The sequence below is a fragment of the Helianthus annuus genome, chromosome 13 (genome assembly GCF_002127325.2).
Source record: "Helianthus annuus cultivar XRQ/B chromosome 13, HanXRQr2.0-SUNRISE, whole genome shotgun sequence".
NCBI classification, from domain to species: Eukaryota; Viridiplantae; Streptophyta; class Magnoliopsida; order Asterales; family Asteraceae; genus Helianthus; species Helianthus annuus.
Window position 1 is genome coordinate 76,152,318 of NC_035445.2, and position 22,304 is coordinate 76,174,621.

Consider the following 22,304-nt stretch of genomic DNA (forward strand, 5'->3'; position numbering starts at 1 on the left):
TAAAATCGCTTTTTTCGGACGGAGTGACTATCCTTACCACGTCATTTTTATTTATGTTTTGATATTCGGTATCTGCTTGCCATTGTTGACACGTCTTTTGTAGTCGTTGGGTCCCGCCGCAATGCGCGGGCGGAAAATCAACTAGTTAAAAATTAAAAACTAACCTGAATGAACAGTAAATTGAACAGTATCAGGGTACATTAGGAACTTTACATTCTCACACCAATCTCACACATGGTTATACATCTCGCCCCCCACCACTCCAACTGGTTCAAAGTCCATATTAGAGAGAGAGAGAGCAGCGATAGAACGGGAGAGAGAGAGAGGAGCGACGGGAATGGCGAAACGACCATTTTCTCCCGCCGACAATCGTCTTGGCCTTCAGTCAGACCGGTTGCGGGTTGTGGTGGCTTGGACGCGTGAAACGATGGTAGAAGGCGGTGGTTGACGAGGGTTAAACGTGATATAATGTTACCGGTGATAGATGAAGCCGATAATGACGGTTGTGGGATCTAGGGTCCCGTCTTCGATTTAGATCAACAGCCGAAACCCTAGGGTTCCGGTGAACGTGAATGTCGCAACGACGAGGTAAGATATTTCTAGATCTTAAAGTTGTGATTAGCAAAACCTAGGTTCAGATTAGAGCTTTTTTATTTCCTTTATGTTTTTTCCTCTTCACCGTCTCCTTTTTATTCAGGCAACGCCGACTGATCCGACAACGACAAAGCAAGAAGCGAAAGTTGTCAAAATTTTGTCTTCATTCGAGGTATGGTCCTGTTTCACTGATTTCATCTAGATTTGTTATATATTTGTTCGATTTCATGTATGTCTATACGAAGAGAAGGAGAAAAATGTACACCCCGCTATCATGGTTGTTACAATCCGAATTGTTAAATCTAGAAGGATTCAGGTGTAGAATTGTTCCGTTCGGAAAAAAGATTCATTTTAATGATCACAATGTGTGATTTTTCTGCAATTGTCGGATCATATTAATGTTGTTCCTCATTCACAGATTTATTTATACCAGCAAAAGCAATAACATTTTGTACTTTCACTCTTACTATTGCGATGAACGGGGTGTTTGGGATGGCATTTGCAAACCGATCATTCTTACTATTTCGTGTTTAAAAGCACGAGTAGTCACTTTCGAGTGTTTGAATGGGGGCATTTGTGTTTGCAAACCCATTATCTGATTACCGTGTATACAAATTGCGGATAAACACTTTTGAGTGGCCATATATATTTTTTATTATCTGAATTACTACAGGTTCAAATAATTAGTATCATCTTGTAGCTCGGTTTTATAAGTTGGTTATTTATTATATTGAAAAGAAAAATGGGTTACTTGCTATTAAAAAAATTATAGATATTTCTATTTTTTGAAGTTTATGATTTTGACAACTTTGTGGGCATAATTTACCTTGCTTATAGTTTTAATAAATCTGTAGATGAGTCAATGAGTTCAGTTATATGATTAATTACGGTTTAGAAGAAAAATAGGTTTCTACAACAGTATAGCACATGTCTTGGCGGTGTGCATGTCTATTAACTTCATTGTGGTAAACCGTTGCAAAGATGTTTGAATTGATAACGGGTTAAAAGATTTGAAGCTAAGTCTTTGTATTGGTTTTGTTGAAGGGTAGGTGCCGGCTTTAATGGAGAAATCGCGGGCAGTTACTTCATGGAATTCTCATTATCAAAGATCTGAAATCGCGAGACCTTGGTGCGGGCTTCTTGCTCAGACTTCACTGGTTAGTACTCCAGTGGCGGATCCAGGAATTTTTTCTTATGGTTCACTTTTTTTGTTGTCAAACTTTCACAACCATACCATAGAATTTTCGGGTCGGTCAGATTGGGTCGGGTCAATTTCATACTTTTACAAGCATTGATTTCGGATTCACAATCAGACATCACGAGCTCTCAACTTACAATAAGCAAATGGCCAACACATTTTCGGTTTCAGATTGTTAATTGACATGATATATGGAAAGAATCTACACATTTTACTCGTACATAGAGACATCACAAATCATAAGCTCCAATTTCAAAAATATGAATAGATATGAACAAATGAAACAATATAAGCAACTAAAAAGCTCAATTGGCATAGTGATTCAATCTCATAGTGTTAACTTGTTAAGCATTAATTCTAGATTCACAAACATAAGTCACGAGCTCTTGGCTTAAAATAAGCAAATCATCAACACATTTTCAATTTTAAACTGTTAATTGACATGAAATATGCAAAAAGATAATAAAAGTAATAACACTTTTTATAATCTTATGCAGCAAAATCGACGGACTTTACCTTTTAAAATTTTTAATTAACACGAAATATGCAAAAAAAAAAAAAAAAAAAAAAACCAACACGTTTTACTTTTATAAAAAACATTATTCTCCAATTTTAAAAACCAAACAACACAAACCCTAAATATGACCAAATAAAATAATATAAGAAACGAAAAACCTTAATTGGCATATGGGTTCAGCTTAAATCAGTCAACCATTAATTCCACATTCACAAACAAAACCCCCCCAACAAAATTAAACAAAGATTGAAGATAGAAGTACCAGGAATTGGTGGGTTTTTCTCCCAAAACGAAAGCAAAAATATAAAGAAATGATAGGAATCTAGAATCGAACTCAGGGACTCCAATTGGAAAGGCCGTGCCAGACCACTCAACCACCTCATGTCTTTTGTTATGGGTTCACCTAGAATTTATTTATGGGTTCCTTCTATATTTTATATATACATTTTCACTAAAAACTCCAAATCGACTGGGTTCCTGGGAACCCGTTCTTTTGATACTAGATCTGCCCCTGTAGTACTCACTGTTAAAAATGCGCGATTGTAATTTATATGAAATCTGTTAAAACGCGTAAGTTAAGTTTCTTGAATTTTTATCGAATGACTAGATTATATGCATGCATTATTTCTTGCAGAACCAAAGCATGACTGCTTATACACCAACCTTTTTAATCGAGTCAAACAAGAATGCAAATGTTGTGATTAAGGATGTAAGCACGGTTCTTTGCAGTATCAGGCTTAATGAGGTAACGGGTAATATACTAATATTTCATGTCACCTGTTTAGGGATTCACATCACATTAAGCAGAAACATTTCACATGGATTTTAGGATAGTTATTTGCAGTATGAATACTTATTGTTTGTCGACATGATCAGTGCGAAGGCAGTTCTATAGCGGTGCTTGAAAGCAAAGGAAGCAAGGGATACATTTATGTTAACGGGAGGGTTATAAAATAGGGTACAAGTTGCGTTTGAGATCAGGAGATGAAGTCCTTTTTGGCTCTTTAGGAAATCATGCTTATGTATCCTTCTTTTAGCATAAATATTTTGTTTAATGCATTATTTGTTACTTTCGTTTCAAGATTTTTCACAATTTCTCTCTGTTAATGCCATCTTTCATATCTATAACTAAACTAATTAAGTACACCAGGAATGATTCGGTTTAGCGTGTTATGAGTAGTAATATAAAACGTACGTATTATCACAACCAAGAACGGTTTGGTTGAGCGCGCCGCAACGTGGCGATATGTATAAAACTAGTTAACTATAAAAACATCCGCTATTTGATATCAACGGCTGTTAAAAAAAAGAAAAAGAAAAAAAAGATGCTTGATATCAAGGATTGTGAAGGGGGTATGAATTTTTAACACGATCAGAAAAACGACTCAAACCTAACACGGAATTTGTGGTTTAGGTTTAGGTTTAGTGTAAACGGGTTTGGGTTAGTTTCAGGTTAAACCTGAGAACCCATTTAACTAAACGGGTTAGGTTCAGGTTAACCCGATTGGATTGGTGGGTTGACCCATTTATATTATATTGTATTTTTTTTAGAATATGTTTTTTTATATATATAATAATTAGGTGTGTATTTTATGTCATAATTTTTTTTTGAATAAATTCCGTTTATATCTTCTTACTTCAAACTCAAAACGAAGGAAATTGACATAATTATATCTATATTAACATTTGTTTGGCGCAAGTTCAAACTCATAATTATATCTAAAAAAGGAAATTGACATCAGATTTATAATTTTAATGTAATTAATTGTATTATATACATTTGTGTGTTACACTAAGGAAAATCCAGTCACTAAATGACATGTCACAAATACACTCCTATAAACGATGTCTTACACTAGGAAAGTTTTGTTATAGTGATATAATCCCTTTTATACATAAATATTAGTTGAAGTTTATTCTTATTATTTGGGAGGGAAAGATTTTAAGTTTAAGTCTCACAAACAGAAACACAGAAGGAAATAAAAAAAAGACTGTCGTTAAAAAAAAATATATATTACTAACAGTTTATTTGGTTAGGCATATAATATGGCGTATTAATTGAACCTAGCTTTAATTTATCCACGTTCAAAGTTAATGGTTACCTAGTGACTACCCGATTTAACCAAAGCTTTTATTACCAAGTCCTTTCGGTTATGAAAGTAAAAATAATAATTTGTTATCATAAGTTTGGTTTTAACTCATAATCAAATGAAATTATGTTCTTTCATGAATTGGTATTTGAATAGTTGTAGGTTATGAAAAGTGATAAATGGGGTTAGTCAATATCACACTCATTGGGCATGTTTGGCTTAACTTATTGCTGACTTTTCTAAAAGTCCTTTTGACAAAAATAAGTCAGGAAATCCTGACTTTTGCCTTCAAAAAAGGACTTTTGCCCTTAAAATGGAAAGCCAAACATTTCTCAAAAGGACTTTTACCCCTTCAAAAGTCCTTTTTTCTTCAAAATAAGGAACCCCAAACACCCACATTGTCTACAAGGAAATCCATTAAATCACACTCAAATACAAAAGCATCATGAAGCACTACAAAACGAAAGTACTCACACATCACGACACCATAGCATTCGTCTCGGCACAAAAAGACAACCTTTTCTTTTTTCTTTTTCTTATTATGAGAAAGAAGGCATCTACGTAATTACTAGTTGGGTAAACCTGAAAGTCTGAAACCTAAAACATTTAGGACGGGTAATTGTACGCGTTTTCGGGTATGTGTTTAGTTTTGAAAAATTTTGCGGATATAGGATTAAATGATGCCCAACCGGTGGCGAAACTTGAGATTTTCGAACGTAGGGTCGAAAACGTATATACCAAAAAGTTTCTATAAAACTGGGGGGGGGGGGTAAAAAACGTATATACCAAAAAATTTCTATACAAAAACTACATATTCTCCACTACTGAGCGAAAAGTTCAGGGGTCGGCCGCCCCCTCCCGCCCCCAATAACCTACACCAATGTGCCCAACTCGATTACCAAAAAAAATATACTTGTTTACCTGAATCATATACACAAAACATTTTAAGTTTAATTTTAATTTTTCATTAACCTTAGACTGGTAACGGTTCATTCTAATAGTCTCATTGGTGTGAATTTTTTTTTTAATCTTTTGCGATATGTGTATGATTTATATTTTTTAGGATATGAAGTATTAACTTATCGTTTGAGATTTGTATTACTATGAATTTTACGTATATTAGATATTTCAAAGTTTTTATAGTAAATAACGATATGTATGTAATTAATTATATTTGTAATTTATCGTAGTTGGTAATAACATAATTACATAAAGTTATATAAAAATTGAAATAGTGAGAAAATATATGTATCACGAAATCTAAATAGATTTTTTTAAGAAACTAATGGGTTTACTCAATACTTTCGGGTAAGCCTGATATCCAACAGATAATTACCCAACAAGTATTGGGCTAGGTATGAGACACAATTTTACAATCTAATATGAGAGTGTAATTACTAATGCACGTACCATTGCTATCCTTATGTAGGGTTGTTCATGAGTCGAACCGAACCGATCAGACCTTTGCTCGTGCTCGGTTCGTTTACAAACCGATCCGAACCAAACCGAGCGTTTTTTCAACCGAGCCAAAGTCGATCGAGCGTCTTTCGATCCGAGCATTTTTCGAACGAACGTCGAGCGAGTATCGAGCGTCGCAGAACAAACAAGGAAAGTGACGATGGGAGTGCTAGTTATTAGAATAAAGTGCAGTTTTCGTCCAATAGAACACAAGTAAAAATTTAACAAATAACAAAGAATACAAAAACACTCAACTAGTTCTATCGAGATTAGCTAAGCGGGAAGATAAATTGTCGACCGATAGAAATATACCCTTGTTTTATCGGAAGTTTGAAATTGAATGAACCGACTGAAGCAAAACCCTTGCGAGTTGTCGTCTTGGCGAGTAGCAATGGAGAAATCGAATAACGATGGCCAATGGGGGTTTTCGATTAGGGTCTTGTACTTCTGAATCGAATGGCGGGTTGAGACTTGAGTATTGATCGACGCTTCACATTTTAGTATTTGAAATTTTGACTCAACTACTCAAATGGACATTTAAGTACTGGATAATGGACCATTGGTATTGGATTTCAATTCTAATTACTTAAATGAGCTATATTTGGATATTGGACCAAACATTGTTGATGTTGTCTATAGTTATTTCATTAAAAATGATACACACACAAGTATATATCTATATATTAAAATTTAAATCGAGCCAACTGATCCGAATCGAATTGAGCGGACCTTTGCTCGTGCTCGGTTCATTTACAAACCGAACCGATCCGAACTGAGCATTTTTTCAATCGAGCTGAATCGAACGAGCAAATTCCGAGCATTTTTCGAGCGAGCATCGAACGAGCGCCGAGCAATTTGAACAGCCCTGTCCTTATGTAACCCAATGGTATTAATGTTTTCAAAATGTGTCCCTCTCCAAAAGTGACTAGGGTTAAGTCCCATTTTAGGTATATTGTGTAATTTAAGAGTAGTTATCTGAGTGTGTGAGGTTCTGTTTCAAAACAAATTATTACTACGTTTGTTTACGTCGCATGTTGCGGCGAAACGGAGCAAAAGATAATGTTAAACAAAAGTTATTTGAAAATAAAACATGTTGTTTAGAAAGCCACACCAGCATAATCGGTTTAGCTTATCATCGTACCCAGTGGCGAAGCTTGAAATTTTTTATTAAGAGGGGGGGGGGTCGAAAACGTATATATCCAAAAATTTCTATAGAACCCGGGGGTCGAAAACATATATACCCAAAAATTTCTATACGAAAATTACATATATAACACTACTGACCGAAAAGTTCGGGGGGTCGGGCACCCCTCCCGGCCCCTTCAAAGCATCGCCCCTGATCGTACCGTAAAACAATACCAAATAAATACTCTATTTTGAATACAACTTCATTTTTAACAAGACTCATATCGGAATGTCCAGAGGAAAAAATAAGAACAAACACGTAGTTAAGTTTTTTATTTTTTAAATTAACGTTCGCAAGTTATTAAAAAAATTAAATTAATTGATAAAGGTTGTATAATTAAAAAAAAACGAAAAAAGAATTATGAAAAAAATTAAATGCAAAGAAAATATGGTTTTAAAAAGGAAAAAGGAAAAAGGAAAAAAGAAATATGTTAAAAGTATATTTAATAATAAAGTATTATAATATTAAAATAATAAAATATAAAAACTTTATATTATTATAAATTTAAAATTACTATTCATCATCCTTTCTAAAAAAATATAAATAAAACTAGAAAAAAAAATAACAGCATTTTTAGTAACCATTAAGCAACTTGAGTAAGCAATACTACTAATAATATTTTCAAATATATTTTAAATCGTATGCCGTATATGATTTATTATATATTATTTCTAGAGGGAAATGATCAAATAGAAAGTTTATTTTGGTTATGAAGGTTAGGAAGTAATAGGAATATGACATGTGGTAAAATTTAAAATAAAGAGCAAGGTATTTTAGTCAATCAAATCCTTTTTTCTTCATTCTTCTTCCCAGTAACTTCAAAACCCACCATCTTCAACCATTTCTTCACTTTCTATCTTAATAATCTCTACATTATAGTGCGATTTTCATCACCAATCAATGATTCAAACATCGATTAACGTGTTCTTCAGTTTTTTTTTTAAGAAAACCCAGTTTAATTTCATTCAAAATCTCGTTTTTTCCCGTGATTTTGAAGATAATCACTCGGTTTGTTCGATTCGATCGCTCATACGTGTTTCTATCATTCAAATTTCGTCAATCATTGAAGAAATCGACTTCTATCCATGTAAGAAATATTTTAATTTCATTTTTACAATCTGGGTTTTTGATTTATTCATTGCGTTTTACGATCTTGTCGGGGGTCGGGGGCGGCAGCCCCTGGTAGCAGGGTCCAAGGGGCGGCATCCCCTGGCAAATTCTCTGGAAAACTGTAAATTTTCTGTAAGTTTTATGCCATTGCGTTTTTAGAACTGCATTCCTGGTTCAGACAATTCACAGACAACTATTGTCCTGGTTCAATGTGTTTTAGAGAGAACACTTTCTTTGGTGTTTTTATGCCATTGCGTTTTAGAACTAAGACATTTTATGCGTTTTCTGGTAATTGCGTTTTAGAAAAAAAACATTTTTGAAGTGTTTTTAGTCATTGCGTTTTAGGTAAAACACATTTTTAGGTGTTTTCAGTCCATTGCGTTTTACAGAAAACACTTTCTTTTGTTTTTTTAAGCCATTGCGTTTTAGAAAGGAGACATTTTTAAGTGTCTTCTGGCCATTGCATTTTATAAATAAGACAATTTCTTTGTGTTTTTGGTGCATTGCGTTTTAGGTAAAACACATTTTTATGTGTTTTCAGTCCATTGCGTTTTAGAAAACAGACATTTTAAGTGTTTTCTGTCCATTGCGTTTTAGAAATAAGACATGTGTTTGTGTTTTTTGTGCATTGTGTTTTAGGTAAAACACATTTTTATGTGTTTTCAGTCCATTGCGTTTTAGAAATTACACTTTCTTTTGAGTTTTTACGCTATTGCTTTTTTGAATTAAGACATTTCTTTGTGTTTTTTGGCCATTGCGTTTTACAAATAACACATTTCTTTGTGTTTTTGGTGCATTGCGTTTTAGAAAAACGTCATTTTTTAGGTTTTTTTTTCCATTGCGTTTTACGCAACTGGGTTTTTTCCATTGCGTTTTACGCAACCGGGTTTTCAAAAAAATTTATCGAAAATATAGCAATAGTATACTCGTTTTAAAGATAAAAAAACGCTCGTTTTTTTGGTGCAATTTTTATAAAAAAATAATGTCGTATGAAAGAGTTATTAACGTTTAAAAAATGGGGAGAATTTGAGGAGAGAGAAACTATTGCCTTGGATTGACTAGAATATTCCTAAACAAACTCACGCGCCTCTTTTCTTCCCTTCAATTTCCCTGATTTAATCTTATCTCTTGATTAACTAAATGGATGGTCAAGATCACTTCTTAGTCAAATAAACTTCCTATTGTATCTCCACCCCATTTCTAGGTGATAAATAGTTTATAATTCCTTAAATCTTATATATATCTCTATTTAATATTCAATTTTTTTTTTCATAAAAGAAAACCAAAATAACCTACAACTTATATAAAACTCTATTTAATATTCAACTTTTTTAATAAAAGAAAACTAAAATAAATTCAACATAATAAAAGAAAACTAAAATAGCCTACAACATAAAACGAAATCGAACTCAAATAATAATAGTTTATAAATACAAAAGTTGACAACTTCTGAATTAGAAAGTGCACAACTTTCTCAAGGAAAAGGAAAGTAAAGAAAAGTGGTCATTTATGCTAGTGGCCCATGAGTACACACCCTTGGCTTCCAAGTCACCATAGTTTGCTTTATATAGCACCTACATCTCATAGAACATTAAACAACAATGGCAAACCCAATAAGCCAAATCTCAATTGAAGAAATTTGCAAGCAAATTCATGGTTCTTTAGGGAATTCTAGCCTTCTTGTTCAGGTTTTCGCATGCCAATTAACGCCGCATGAATGCCAAAGGACCCGAGAAAAGTACATGGAGATGTATGGAGAAGATTTATTTGATCGTTTACAAAACAAGATTTATGGTCACACATCAAGAGCGTGCACGATCTTGTCATTGTTGATGCTTAATCCGCATGAACGCGATGCTATCGTGGCCCAAAAGGCCATTTTTAAGGACAAGGATGGTGTCAACTACAAGGCCCTCATAGAGATTTATGTTGGTAAGAAATCAAGCCATTTTTTCCTCATCCAACAAGCTTATCAAAGTAAATTTAGAAGGCATTTGGATCAAGACATTATGAGTATTGAACCCCCACATTCATACCAAAAGGTATATCTTTCTTTTCTTGTGTACATGATGCAAACTCATTTATAAAAGATATAATAATAGTTTATTATATTATACCTTATTGATGCATATGTATATTTTAACGGCATGTGTGCATATAGTGGTGTACAAATCACTTTTCTGTAAGAACCACTTGATTTATAAGTTTCAAACTTCAAGTCCCCACTCTCACCAAAAGCTTGTTCTTTTACTTCTTGTGCATAGCTAGTTGTACTTTATGTATGAATACTTGTACATAGTGAAAAGTAGAACTTTTTATGCATATGAATGCAAACCCACATGGGAAATGATTTTTTTAACGGCAAATTTGGATCACTGACGGACCACTGGAGTATTATCGTGCCATCAGTGGAACCACCCGATCATATGCATCTCCACTAGGCATAATACCTATACACTAATTCAGGAGGAAATCCAATAAATATGAGAAAACTCCCTTGTGGGAATCAAACCCAGGACCTATTGGTCCTAAAGTCTTATCCCACCCCCAAGATGCCACTAGAGTATAAAGCTATGGCCACATAGGAAATGATTGATTAGAGGTTTTTTGTGTGTGTAGATATTAATGGCATTGAGTGCATCACAAAAAGCTCATAGTACAGATGTTAGTGTACACATTGGCAAGTGTGATGCACAAAGGCTATTTCAAACAAGAGAAGCAAGATGTGGGGGGTTCAAGATTGATGAAGGAGTTGTGCTTGAAATATTAAGTAAAAGGAGCATTCCACAACTCAAGTTTACTCTCTCAATCTATAAGCATATTTATGGACATAGTTATACAAAGGTAAAAGCTTTTACATATGAATTATAACTTTTATACTATGATCGACTAATTTCTTTTTATTTCTTATATAAATAATGCTCTTTTATTATTTCTTTGTTTTTTCAGGATTTAAAAAATGAATATGGTGGGGAGTTTGAAGATGCATTGAAATTTGTGGTGAAATTCCTAAACAATCCACCAAAATATCATGCAAAGGTGAACAAATTTTCTTGCTTTTCAAGGAAAAGTTCAAGAGAAGTCCTTTAAACTTCAAAGAACCTTCAAGCAATATACTCTTTTTTTCTAATAAAATAACTCTATTTAGAAATACTCCAAAATTAATTTAATAAAATAATAAATATGTTAAGAAAATTAGAGAAATTACTTAATGATTTTATAGTGTATAACAAGAAGCCATCTTTATCATCTTTTATTATTTTTATTCTTGTATTATTTTCTTAATCATTTTAATTCAGGCACTAGAAGCAATCATCAAAGGAAGAACAAAGGATGAGGGAAACTTGGAACGTATAATTGTGAGTCAAAGTGAGAACGATATGAATAAAATAAGAATATATTACAAGAACATGTATGGGATGGATCTCAAAGATGCCATATTGGAGAGCTTTCCACTTGGGGATTTTAGAGATTTGCTCCTTGCATTCACTATGAAATCTAATATTGATTCATGACTAGTTCTCTAGGTGAAATTTTGTCATCTCAAATTACTACACGCGGAGTAAATATCATTTGATTATACTCGTATATGTATCGCGCAATAAAAACTGAGGCTTTATTTAAAAAGTAGGCACCCATGATCTAGTGGTTTAGTGGTATGTTGTTTGTTCCCGACAAAAGTTATGTGAGTTCGGATCCTTAGAAGTGCAAGGTTACGTGTTATTTACATATAAAAATTGCTGTTCGAAAAAAATGTTAAAAAGTAATAAAAACAAGTAATATGTCATTGTTACACATACAATCTTGGTTCATTGATTGACCATCCAAGGGTCACTTTTATTATCATATATCAATGCAAACATATAAGAAGTAGATGTTAAGTAGTAATATTAGTATATGGCAATTATCGATAAAACAACGACAACGATCGCCATGAAAGTCTGATATCCATACTTGGTAGCGCTATTTGGGGCGGGTGCGGGTGCCCATCCTTGTACATTTATGACCAACTTTTGGTTGAGATCAGCACAATGTCGTCCCACGCCACAAATGTACCACTTTTTGCCGGGGGCCATCAAGGTCACGACGTCACTCCCAGATTTTAGGCCTGAGCTAGGATCTGGGACAGTACAACTTGCAAAGTCACTAGCATTCACTTTGTATACGTCGTGCTTGCCTTGTTGGTACTTGAACACTTTAATCAACAAATTGACAAAGTTAGTGTTACAATATATGAACTTTTATTTTTTTATATGAAAAAGTTCAAAAAGTTTAAACAAGTCACCTAGTTTATCACCGACGTAGAATTGTTTATCTTTGGCCCAATTTTGATAATCAAAATTGGTCGTCCAACCGCTGTCACCCCCGACAACATATTCGGTTGCTATGGTGGTCGTCGGAAGTAACACCGCAACCGAAATGGCGAGAGCTACAACCATGTGGCTAAAAGTAGCCATTGCTTGTGTTGAGAATGTTTGAATATTTCTATCTTGGGTTTGATTACAAATATGTAAAAGTTCCTATTTATAATGATTTATATTTCTTGGAAACATCCGAAACAAGAAATGAGATTGTTTTTCCCGCAATCATTTTGGATCTTTTGTCATTTTCTTGGTTTAATTTTTGTACCAGAAGAATATGCCTGGATAATACAAGGACAAGTAGCAAAACGTAAATAAAAAAAATGGTTAGTGACATTCTAACTGTAGCGCGTTCAAAAAATAAAAATTCAAAGAACAAACTTAAACGTAAAAATGGTAAAGGTACGAACTGAATTGTCGACTCTTATGTATATAAGCTGGAAAGTAGAAAATAGAAAGAAGAAACTTATCAATAACTCCAAAAAAATTTTTTTGATGATTTTGATTTATAACTAAATTTAAAAAAGTTTGCCGCGTTGCGGCGAATTTATTTTGTTATTTAGTCTGTGTTTACATGTGTTTTAAAATCACTACGAGCGTGTTGAGAACGGAACTGCTGACAAGAATAAAAAGAAAATGTAGAAAAAAACACTAAAAGATAACCGAAAGAAAATCAACAAAAAAAGTTTTATGGCAACGATGTTGTTCGTATGAAACCCGTAGTCAGAGATGATCAAATTGTTCTGGGTACCGCTACCAAATTTGCCGAACCGAAAGATCTTAAGTACCAATTCGGTACCGACTTTTGGCGTTCCTGGTACCGGTTCACTACTGTTTTTTAACCGGTACCGTAACCGGTATTTTCGGTATCAGTACCGATTCTGTATCGGTTGGCACCGAGCTCATCTCTACCCCTGAAACTAAAAAAAGAAAAAAATAAAAGTTGAAGAAAATAAAAAAAAAGTTGTATGATACCGTTGTTCGTACGGTAACCGTGATCAGGGATGAGCAAATGGTACCGGGTAGCAGCACTGAATTTCCCGAACCAAAAGATTTCCAATATCAATTTGGCACCAACTTTTGGCGTTTTCTGTATTAGTGGCGGTTTTTACCTTCATGTACTGATACCGAACAGGATCGTACCAGTATTTTCGATACCAGTAATGGTTTGATATCGGTTGACACCAAGCTTATCCTAACCCCTGGTATTAAAAAAGAATTAAAGTTAAAAAGTAAAGAAAATAACTATTATTATAATATTAAAATAAGAAAAGGATTAAAAAAACTATACATTATTATAATATTAAAATCACTATTCATTTCAATTCGTTTATTAATATATAGTAAAAGTAAATATATACTAATATATAGTAATAATAATAAATAATAATATATAGTAATTGAACATTTTTAGTTATTTTAGGAATAATAAATTTTAATAATCCCAATTATTCGTCATTGGCTACCAACAGTCACAACTTCAAAAATAACCACTAGTAGTCCCAACTATTGAGTATTGACATATTGGCTACTAATGGGCCCTAACTAAGAGAATCCTAACGTCGTTAGTCTTCGGTCGCCGGAAAACCATTTTTGGCCAGAAAAAGATTTTTAAAGGTCCAATCTAAGGTTACAAAGAGGTTTGGGACGAAGATGTTAAGTTTTCCTGCCAAAAAGTTGAGTTTTTCGGCCAAAAAGAAGTTTTCCGGCGAAAAAAGGAGTTTTCCGGCGACTTCAATAATTAGGGCTTTTACCAGAAAAAGATTCCTAAAGGTCCGTAATAAAGTTACAAACAGGTTTGGGAAGAAAATGTTGAGTTTTCCAGCCAAAAATGAGTTTTCTGGCTAAAAACGTTTTTCCGGCGACCGGAGACTGACGGCGTTTACAAACAGGTTTAGGAAGAAAATGTTGAGTTTTCCAGCAAAAAATGAGTTTTCCGGTTAAAAACATTTTTCCGGCGACCGGAGACTGACGGCGTTAGGGTTATGTTAGTCAGAGTCCATTGGAGGCCAATATGTTAATAGTTGTGACTGCTAGTGGTTATTTTTTTAAGTTGGAATTATTGGCGGCCAATGACGAACAGTTGAGATTATTAAAATCCAATATTCCTTTATTTTAACATAACGGTTACATAATTTCGGTTATATATTATGTTTGTTTCATTAGGATGTGTGTACTGAATTCTTAAATCAACTTTGTATCTATACATCCTTCGGCATACAGAGACGCATCAATGTAAAGAAACAATAAGTATTTGAGTTGAGCTTTATGATCAATTATAAAATGACAACATTTTTTTAAAGGAACACTTAATAGAATAGTAATTTAGTTTTATGGGTAGAAGTTGACTTTTTTTAAAGCTCATAAAATATCTTTTATAGGTTAAAATAAAGTTTTTATAATGGTTTATAAAAGACTAGGATGTGGCATATAAAAGTATGAACTTGAAAGTGATCACCAAAGCAAGTTTTATAAATCAAAAGAGGTTTTTTTTTTTTTTTTTTTTTTTTTTTTTTTTTTTTTTTTGTAAATGCAAGAGATATCAAACAAATCAAATATGTATTTATAAAGCATTCTAATTTTCATAAAGATGACATATGTTAAATGGAGCCACACCAATTATGGGTGAAAGTTGTAAATACCATTCACAATAATAGGAGAAGGATTTCTATGGTCCCGATTAAGAAAAATCATAACGGTATATGGAAAACGATCGTTGAAGTAAAAAAAGACATGAACAAAAGAGGAGTTGAAATTGCAAAAAATCTATAAGCAAAATAGGTGCGGGTGAAAAAACGATGTTTTGGGTGGACGTATGGCTTGGCGACAAACCATTACGAGAGAAATTTCCTTTGGTTTACCAGCTAGCAAAGGATAAAAGAGCAAAAGTGCAGGATTGCTACAGGCGGCATAATGGTGGAAATCTATGGGATTGGGCTTGGCTGAGAACACCCAACACTGATCCGGAAAAACAACAAATGGAGGAACTTATGGGTACTTTAAACCAAACCCGATTATCGACGGGCAGTGATACTTGGATATGGAATGGGGAAGGTGATCAGGGATTCTCGGTTAAGAGTGTCAGAAATATGTTGTCGAGAAATATAAATTTAAACGAACCAGTGGACGACTTCTTTTGGAACAACTGGGCTGCACAAAAGTGTAGCATGTTTGTGTGGAGAGCGCTAAAAGGGAGAATTCCGACAGCTACACAATTGAGGGCAAGAGGTGTGCCTTTACCTTCAGGGACATGTAGGGTCTATGATCGAGAGGAGGAAACACCGGACCATGTTCTCGTAACTTGTAGGATTGCGGAAATAGTCTGGTCTCAAATCTGTACATGGGTCAAAATATCCTCGACAACGAAACCAGAAACACCTAGAGAGATTTTCAATACGTTAAATGATTATCATTGGCCAAAGGCAAAAAAGAAGGTTGTGCATGCAATCTTTTGGTTAACAACCTGGTGTATTTGGAAAAATTGGAACGAAAAAATATTTAGAGCAAAAAACGGTGAGGCATACAAGATGATTGAATAAATTAAGGAAGAATCATTCCAATGGTTGAAGAAAAAACTAAGGTGCAGTTATAGTCTTGGGAGGAATGGGTTTACTTTTCATCGTGTAGATAATTATCTAATTCCTTATGTTCTGCTTATGTAGTTTATGTTTTGATGTACTTTGGTTCTCATAGCATCTTGCTATGGTCCCGTTGTTTACTGTGGTTAATAATATGCTCCATATTGCTATTCAAAAAAAATCTATACTACTTTATAATAGAATTCTTTAGCAAAAAATTGACATTTCCCTTGATTTTAAGAAACCTATCAAAGGCATTTTTGGTATTTAATAATTTTGGTATTTATGACGTAATTTTGTTATTACTAATTCTTTTAAGTAATTCTGAACCTAACAAAAAACCAAACGATTAATAAAAAATAGAAAACGTGTAACACTATAAATTGTCGACTTCGTTGTAATACGCGAGTTTTCACTAGTAATATGAGAGTATAAAACTCAAATTGTTGGAAGCAAGCTTTATTACCACAGCTGAGCTCTGTTGCACACCAAAAATTCCTAGGGTTTTAAATTATACTTGGTGATCATTAACTCTAAAAATGCAAATAACCCAAAAGCAAATATCATAATTTAGCAAGAGGGAATGCTTGTAAGGATTATTCTAAAATATATATTCAAACACATGTGTTCATGTGAGAGAGGTGATCCATCTTAAGAATCTTAGGGAGAATTTATATAGGTGATTACTTTCTTCGTGAGTTAAAGAGACGAGAAGAGATGATCACCACCCTTATTATTAGCTAGATGTTTGATAGGTGACCACTACCTTGTTAATGAAAGGGGGTTTTACATATTTCCCCCTCCTAAGCTAGCTTATTACATATTTTCCCAAAAAAAAAAAACAATTACATATTTACCCTTTTCTTTGAGAAATTACTCAATTACCCTCTACTTATCCCCCATAATATTCAATTTTCATATCTGATCGTTTCTCTTCCCATGCCTAACCCTACATCACAGACGCCAGCCAAAGAAAACGATTTAGTAGGCTTTAATTCTCTGGATTTCTTTCGAATACATTCGATTCTACTGATGAATTTTGATTCTATGTTATTGTTTTGTTTTAATTTTTGATCGATTTATTGATGATTTCTTATGAGCTTCATGTTCATGTTCTTGAGCTTTTTACAGTTCTGGATTTGAAATCAAAAGGGGAATCCAAGAAATTATGAGCTTGAAGGTTTGCGTTACATGAATTTCACATTGTTTTCGTAAATTGGCAGGTGGATTAGAAGGCGATTTGAGATAAATCTGATTGATGAACCAAATCTCGAGATCGAAGATGAATATGAAGATGTTAGCTGTTGAGTGTTCTTCGTTCTCCTAAAGTTTCAAAAGAAGTAAACAATATAACCATACTAATCATTTAATCGTTCTGATTTGTTTTACTTATTTCAACCAAATCAGTTTCACAGGCCATGAATCCTTATTCTTAAACTCTTTTCACTTCAGTGTTGTAGTTTCCGCTCTACTTTTGTGTTGATTCATGGTTTAAATTTTTAAGTCTCAACAAATTAAGCTTTTCAGAAACAAAACTTGAGGGGTGTGTTGGAATTTAACTATCATGTTGTCACACCCCCAAAATCCACCTGCGGAGTACCACCGCTTGGGAGCGTGACTGACCAGGATCCTAACCACCAATCATATTGAACGTATAAAGTAATTAAGTATAGCGGAAGCATTTAAGTAACCCAAACAATAGTATGTATGATTTAACATAAGTGTTGAAACATCATTCATGATCCTTTGCCCACAACGACCTGCTCCTCCCTGTGCAAGCTCCATAATGTACCTAAAGTCCTGCAAGGCATGCAGCAGAGAGTCAACAACTAGTTGAGCGAGTTCACAGAAAGTAAGTTCAGTAATAGAATAGTATAGCAAGCATTGCGTTCGTTCATCTAATCATGCATCGTATTAGTTCGTTCATTGTTCATGTATAGTATTGGTTCGTATCGCGGGCCCCTTCGGCATGTATGCGAAGATTAGGGAAAATTCTCAAGTATTCTAGACTATGTATATTTGTATCGCTGGCCACCCTGGCATGTGTGCGAAGTTTTAGCATATAGTTCGCGGCCTTTCCAAGGCATGTGTGCGAAGATCAGTCATAATATCGCAGCCAACCCCTGGCGTGTGTGCGAAGATCAGTTCAAGTAGGTATACTAGTCTAGCTGTAACCCATCATTTACCAACCTCACCCTGAGGCCTATCTCATTAAGTTCCATTTACTAAGTATGCACGTATAATCATCCAATCCCATTCCCACCCTGGGAACCCCATGCCTTGGCTGTGTGAACTCACCTTGGGTTGCTCGGCAGATACACAAAGAGAGAGAGTTCTTGAACTAACAGTGGTCAACCACGTCCTAACAGGGTTATCACATAAGTCAGGTTCGTATATAGCACGTATGTTGTATCACATAGGTTAACACGTTGCAAGCATGCAAGGATGGTAAACACGTACACGTATCAACAATCCGATAAGCAATCTATGTATTCGGCCCAAACATAACCCGGCCCAAATAATATTCACCCAACCTATCAGCCCAATCAGATAAGTAGTCCAAATAACAGAGGTGTAAACAAGTCCAGTTATCCAGCCCAATCATTTGGGCTCATGTCAGTGTGTAAGTCCAATCATGTGTACGTGCATGGTCTCGACTCGCAACAGAGATTACGAGTCGCAACAAGGGAGATCTCGACAGATGCATATCCTTCGAGACTAGGTGGTCTCGAGTCAGGTCTCGAGTCGCAACGGGGTTACGAGTCGTAACGGCTGGATACGAGTCGCAATAGATGGTCTCGGTTCATCCTGGTTTGGTTACGAGTCGCAATCTGACTCGCAACCATGATTGCGGCTTGTGCTGTTTGGTCTCGAGTGGGGTTCCGACTCGCAACGAGCATTACCGAGTCGCAACCGTGTGTAACGACTTTCCTGATTTTATGCAATTCATTTAGGCAATTCAATCATCGTTAACAGTTTCCGAAAATCAATTATCAACTAACAGTTTGCCATTCAAGAATTCATCGATCAAACAGGGAAATTCAACATCAATCCTTATGAACCCTAATACCAAACATATCAAGAACACTTGTCAAAAACAATACATAAACATATCCGATCAAACAATGCATAACAACCGATCCATCATACATTCATATTATCATCAAGAACAATAGCAATTAAATCAACCAAACATGCAATCGGATTTATCAAACCAGCCGATTTTATCTAGCATGCACCCTAGCCTTTGTGTAAATAAATCTGCTAATATGATTATCAATCCGTTCGAGCTATACCAACACTATCCGATTTATACATGAGCCGATTACATGAACATCATTAATCACATACAATAGCCCTAGATTATCATGCAAGAAACATCATCAACAAGTATAAACAACCAACCATAAACACTAACCGATTAAAAAGTGTGCACGAGGGATGATCCGATTACAAGAAACTTCAAGACTTGAGAGAGTCGGCTGCCTTGAGTTCCGATCGAGAGAGAGCGTTTGGTGTGTGTGTGTGTTCTTGATTGCTAAGTTTTGTAAAACTAAAACCCTAGAGGTAATGTGTGTATATATGTACGTACAAGGGATGTGGGCCGAAACCCCCACATGGGTTTTCTCATGGTCTCGAGTCCAACCATATGGACCGAGTGGGTTCTTGTAAATGTTTCACTAATCGGTTCAAGTAATAACATATGAAATCACATTAAATCACGTAACATGCAACATTCAATATAATCACGAAATCACACAGCCGTGTAACACATATCATGTATTCGTTCAAGTAACATAGTTCACGTGAGCATATAACGTTACACAAGATAAGTCTAGAGTACGGGTTGTCACATTATTCCCAACTAATTGGAAATTTCGTCCCGAAATTTGGTATGCACTCACTGAGGAAGCTGGGTAAGTTCAATCGTTCACTGGTTTTTCCTGGGGTGTCACATCCTCCCCCCGTTGATCTGGAATTTCGTCCCGAAATTCCGAAGTAGTAGCTTCAGCCTCAGTAGTGGTAGCATTGGTTTCGAATAACTGGGGGTACTTTTCTGTCATCCTGTCTTCGCGTTCCCAGGTGTACTCTGGGCCACGTTGGAGTTCCAACGAACTCGGACAAGAGGGATTCTCTTGTGTTTGAGGACCTTCACATCCCGGTCCGTGATTTCAACTGGTTCCTCGACGAACTGCAACCGCCCGTCGGTAGTTTCGATACATGAAAGACATTGTGAACTGCCCCGAGTTCAGCTGGTAGGTTCAATCTATAGGCTACCCTGCCTGTACGTTCTATGATCCCGAATGGTCCCCGACCTGATATTCCAATGGCTTTCTACGCTTGTCCGCGTAGGCTTTCTGACGGTCGCGTGCTGCCGCCATGCGTTGTCGTATCTGTGCAATCTTTTTCCGTGGTGTCCATAAAACCTCTGGACCCGTAATCTGACTATCCCCCACCTCTGCCCAACAGAGAGGTGACCGGCATTTACGCCCGTACAATGCCTCGAATGGAGCGGCTTGTCTGCTACTGTGCTCATGTTTGATCGTGAGTCGAATGGTTTGTGCATTGCTTGCCAAAGTTCTGACGTGAATCGTGCATCGCGATCCGAAATGATGGACGTGGGCACCCCGTGCCTCGAAACAATCTTCTTTAAGACATATGTCTGCGAGAGTGGAGAACTTGTCCGTTTCCTTTATAGGTAGGAAGTGTGCAGACTTGGTGAGTCGATCCACGATCACCCATATGGTATCGTTCCCATGCTGGGATCGAGGTTGGCCTGTAACGAAATCCATGGAAATTTCTTCCCATTTCCACTGAGGTATCTTAAGCTGCTGAAGTAGGCCCGTTGGGTTCTGGTATTCAACCTTGACTCTTGCACAGGTCAAGCGTTTTCCAACGTACGTAGCGATGTGGGCCTTCATACTAGGCCACCAATAAGTAGTGCTGATGTCGTGGTACATTTCATCCGACCCTGGATGTACCGAGTGGTAAGATTTGTGAGCTTCATCCATCACAAGTTCGCGTAGACTGCCATAAAGTGGGACCCAAATACGCCCCGTTACATAGTAGGCGCCGTCTGCCTTCTGTTCTAATTGTTGTCGTGAGTCGTGTAAGGCTCCAGCCTTGACGTTTTCGAGCTTTAATGCTTCTACCTGAGTATTTCGTACCTGTGCTGGCAGGCTAGTCTGGATCGTAAGCTGTAGCGCTCGCACGCGCTGAGGTAGAGTGTCCTTCCGACTGAGGGCGTCTGCCACAACATTGGCCTTGCCTGGATGGTACTTGATGGCGCATTCGTAGTCGCTAAGTAGTTCATCCCATTGCCGTTGACGCATGTTCAAATCCTTCTGCCTAAGGATATGCTCGAGACTCCTGTGATCGGTGTAATTCGTGCACCTGGTACCGTACAGGTAGTGTCGCCATATCTTAAGCGCGAAAAACAACAGCTCCCAGCTCTAAATCGTGCGTCGTGTAGTTGCGTCCATGAATCTTAAGTTGACGTGAAGCGAAAGCGATAACCTTGTCGCACTGAAAAGCAGTCTCCTGGGGCTCTCCCAGCAATAGGTGACACCCTTCTGTGTCAGTAGCGTGAGCGGCTGAGCAATCTCCGAGAAATCCTGCGTAAACCGTCTGCAGTACGTGGTGCAGGCCAGTTTCTGGTTGAGTCTACCTTGGATGGATCGACACGGATCCCATCCTTGCTCACTACGTGGCCTAAGAAGTGGACTTCACGAATACTACGACGAACTTGTCTAAGTAGGGCTTGCACACCCTGTTCATAAGGTCCTTAAATACGGCAGGAGCGTTCAAATAATATCAAACCATCCATCATATCAAACATAAAGTATAGTAGTTAAAATAGTTCATAAAACCCAATACGACTGATGTTCAAACCAAACTTTGTTCGAGTAACAGAAACATAATAAAGAAAATCCCAAAACGAGTTATAAGTTCAAATAGCGTCTCCTTGTCCTAGCATGAAAGCTCGACCCCTTGCCTCGTTGCCATTGTTGTTGTTGTTGTTGTTCCCATTGCCCTGGTTATTGATGTTGTTCTGATTCTGGTTCAACTGTGGGCAATCGCGCTTGTAATGACCTTCTGCCCCACACTGGAAACATCCCCGATTTCCACGCTGTGGCTGCTGCTGCTGTGGGTTCTGAGGAGCTGGTGGTGGAAGTTGCTGGTTCTGGTTTGCAGGTCGTGAGCTCCTACAA

General features: G+C 36.1%; 2 protein-coding genes and 2 long non-coding RNA genes across 6 annotated transcripts; 3 read left to right on the top strand and 1 right to left on the bottom strand.

The window, feature by feature from the left end:
* Positions 1 to 234: 234 nt before the first annotated feature.
* On the top strand, positions 235 to 3,442 carry LOC110898231. Of its 3 annotated transcripts, none has more exons than XR_002569276.2 (5): positions 235 to 588; positions 698 to 766; positions 1,644 to 1,751; positions 2,944 to 3,061; positions 3,186 to 3,442. It is a non-coding gene; the product is annotated as an uncharacterized LOC110898231 (long non-coding RNA). The 3 variants fall into 3 exon arrangements; XR_002569274.2 differs by having other exon boundaries at positions 236 to 588; positions 2,944 to 3,054; XR_004877214.1 differs by having other exon boundaries at positions 236 to 588; positions 2,944 to 3,442.
* A 6,231-nt stretch (positions 3,443 to 9,673) lies between these two features.
* On the top strand, positions 9,674 to 11,780 carry LOC110902835 (annexin A3). Its single transcript, XM_022149207.2, has 4 exons — positions 9,674 to 10,195; positions 10,773 to 10,997; positions 11,103 to 11,192; positions 11,453 to 11,780. The coding sequence occupies exons 1-4, from the start codon at positions 9,755 to 9,757 to the stop codon at positions 11,666 to 11,668; spliced, it is 972 nt and encodes a 323-aa protein (XP_022004899.1). The 5' UTR covers positions 9,674 to 9,754; the 3' UTR covers positions 11,669 to 11,780.
* A 127-nt stretch (positions 11,781 to 11,907) lies between these two features.
* LOC110898232 (blue copper protein) lies at positions 11,908 to 12,633 on the bottom strand. Its single transcript, XM_022144991.2, has 2 exons — positions 12,439 to 12,633; positions 11,908 to 12,348 (listed from the first exon to the last, which is right to left on the bottom strand). Exons 1-2 carry the CDS (start codon positions 12,608 to 12,610, stop codon positions 12,044 to 12,046), a joined length of 477 nt encoding a protein of 158 aa, XP_022000683.1. The 5' UTR covers positions 12,611 to 12,633; the 3' UTR covers positions 11,908 to 12,043.
* A 4,176-nt stretch (positions 12,634 to 16,809) lies between these two features.
* On the top strand, positions 16,810 to 17,573 carry LOC110898234. The gene is made up of 2 exons (XR_002569279.2): positions 16,810 to 17,076; positions 17,316 to 17,573. It is a non-coding gene; the product is annotated as an uncharacterized LOC110898234 (long non-coding RNA).
* Positions 17,574 to 22,304: the final 4,731 nt, after the last annotated feature.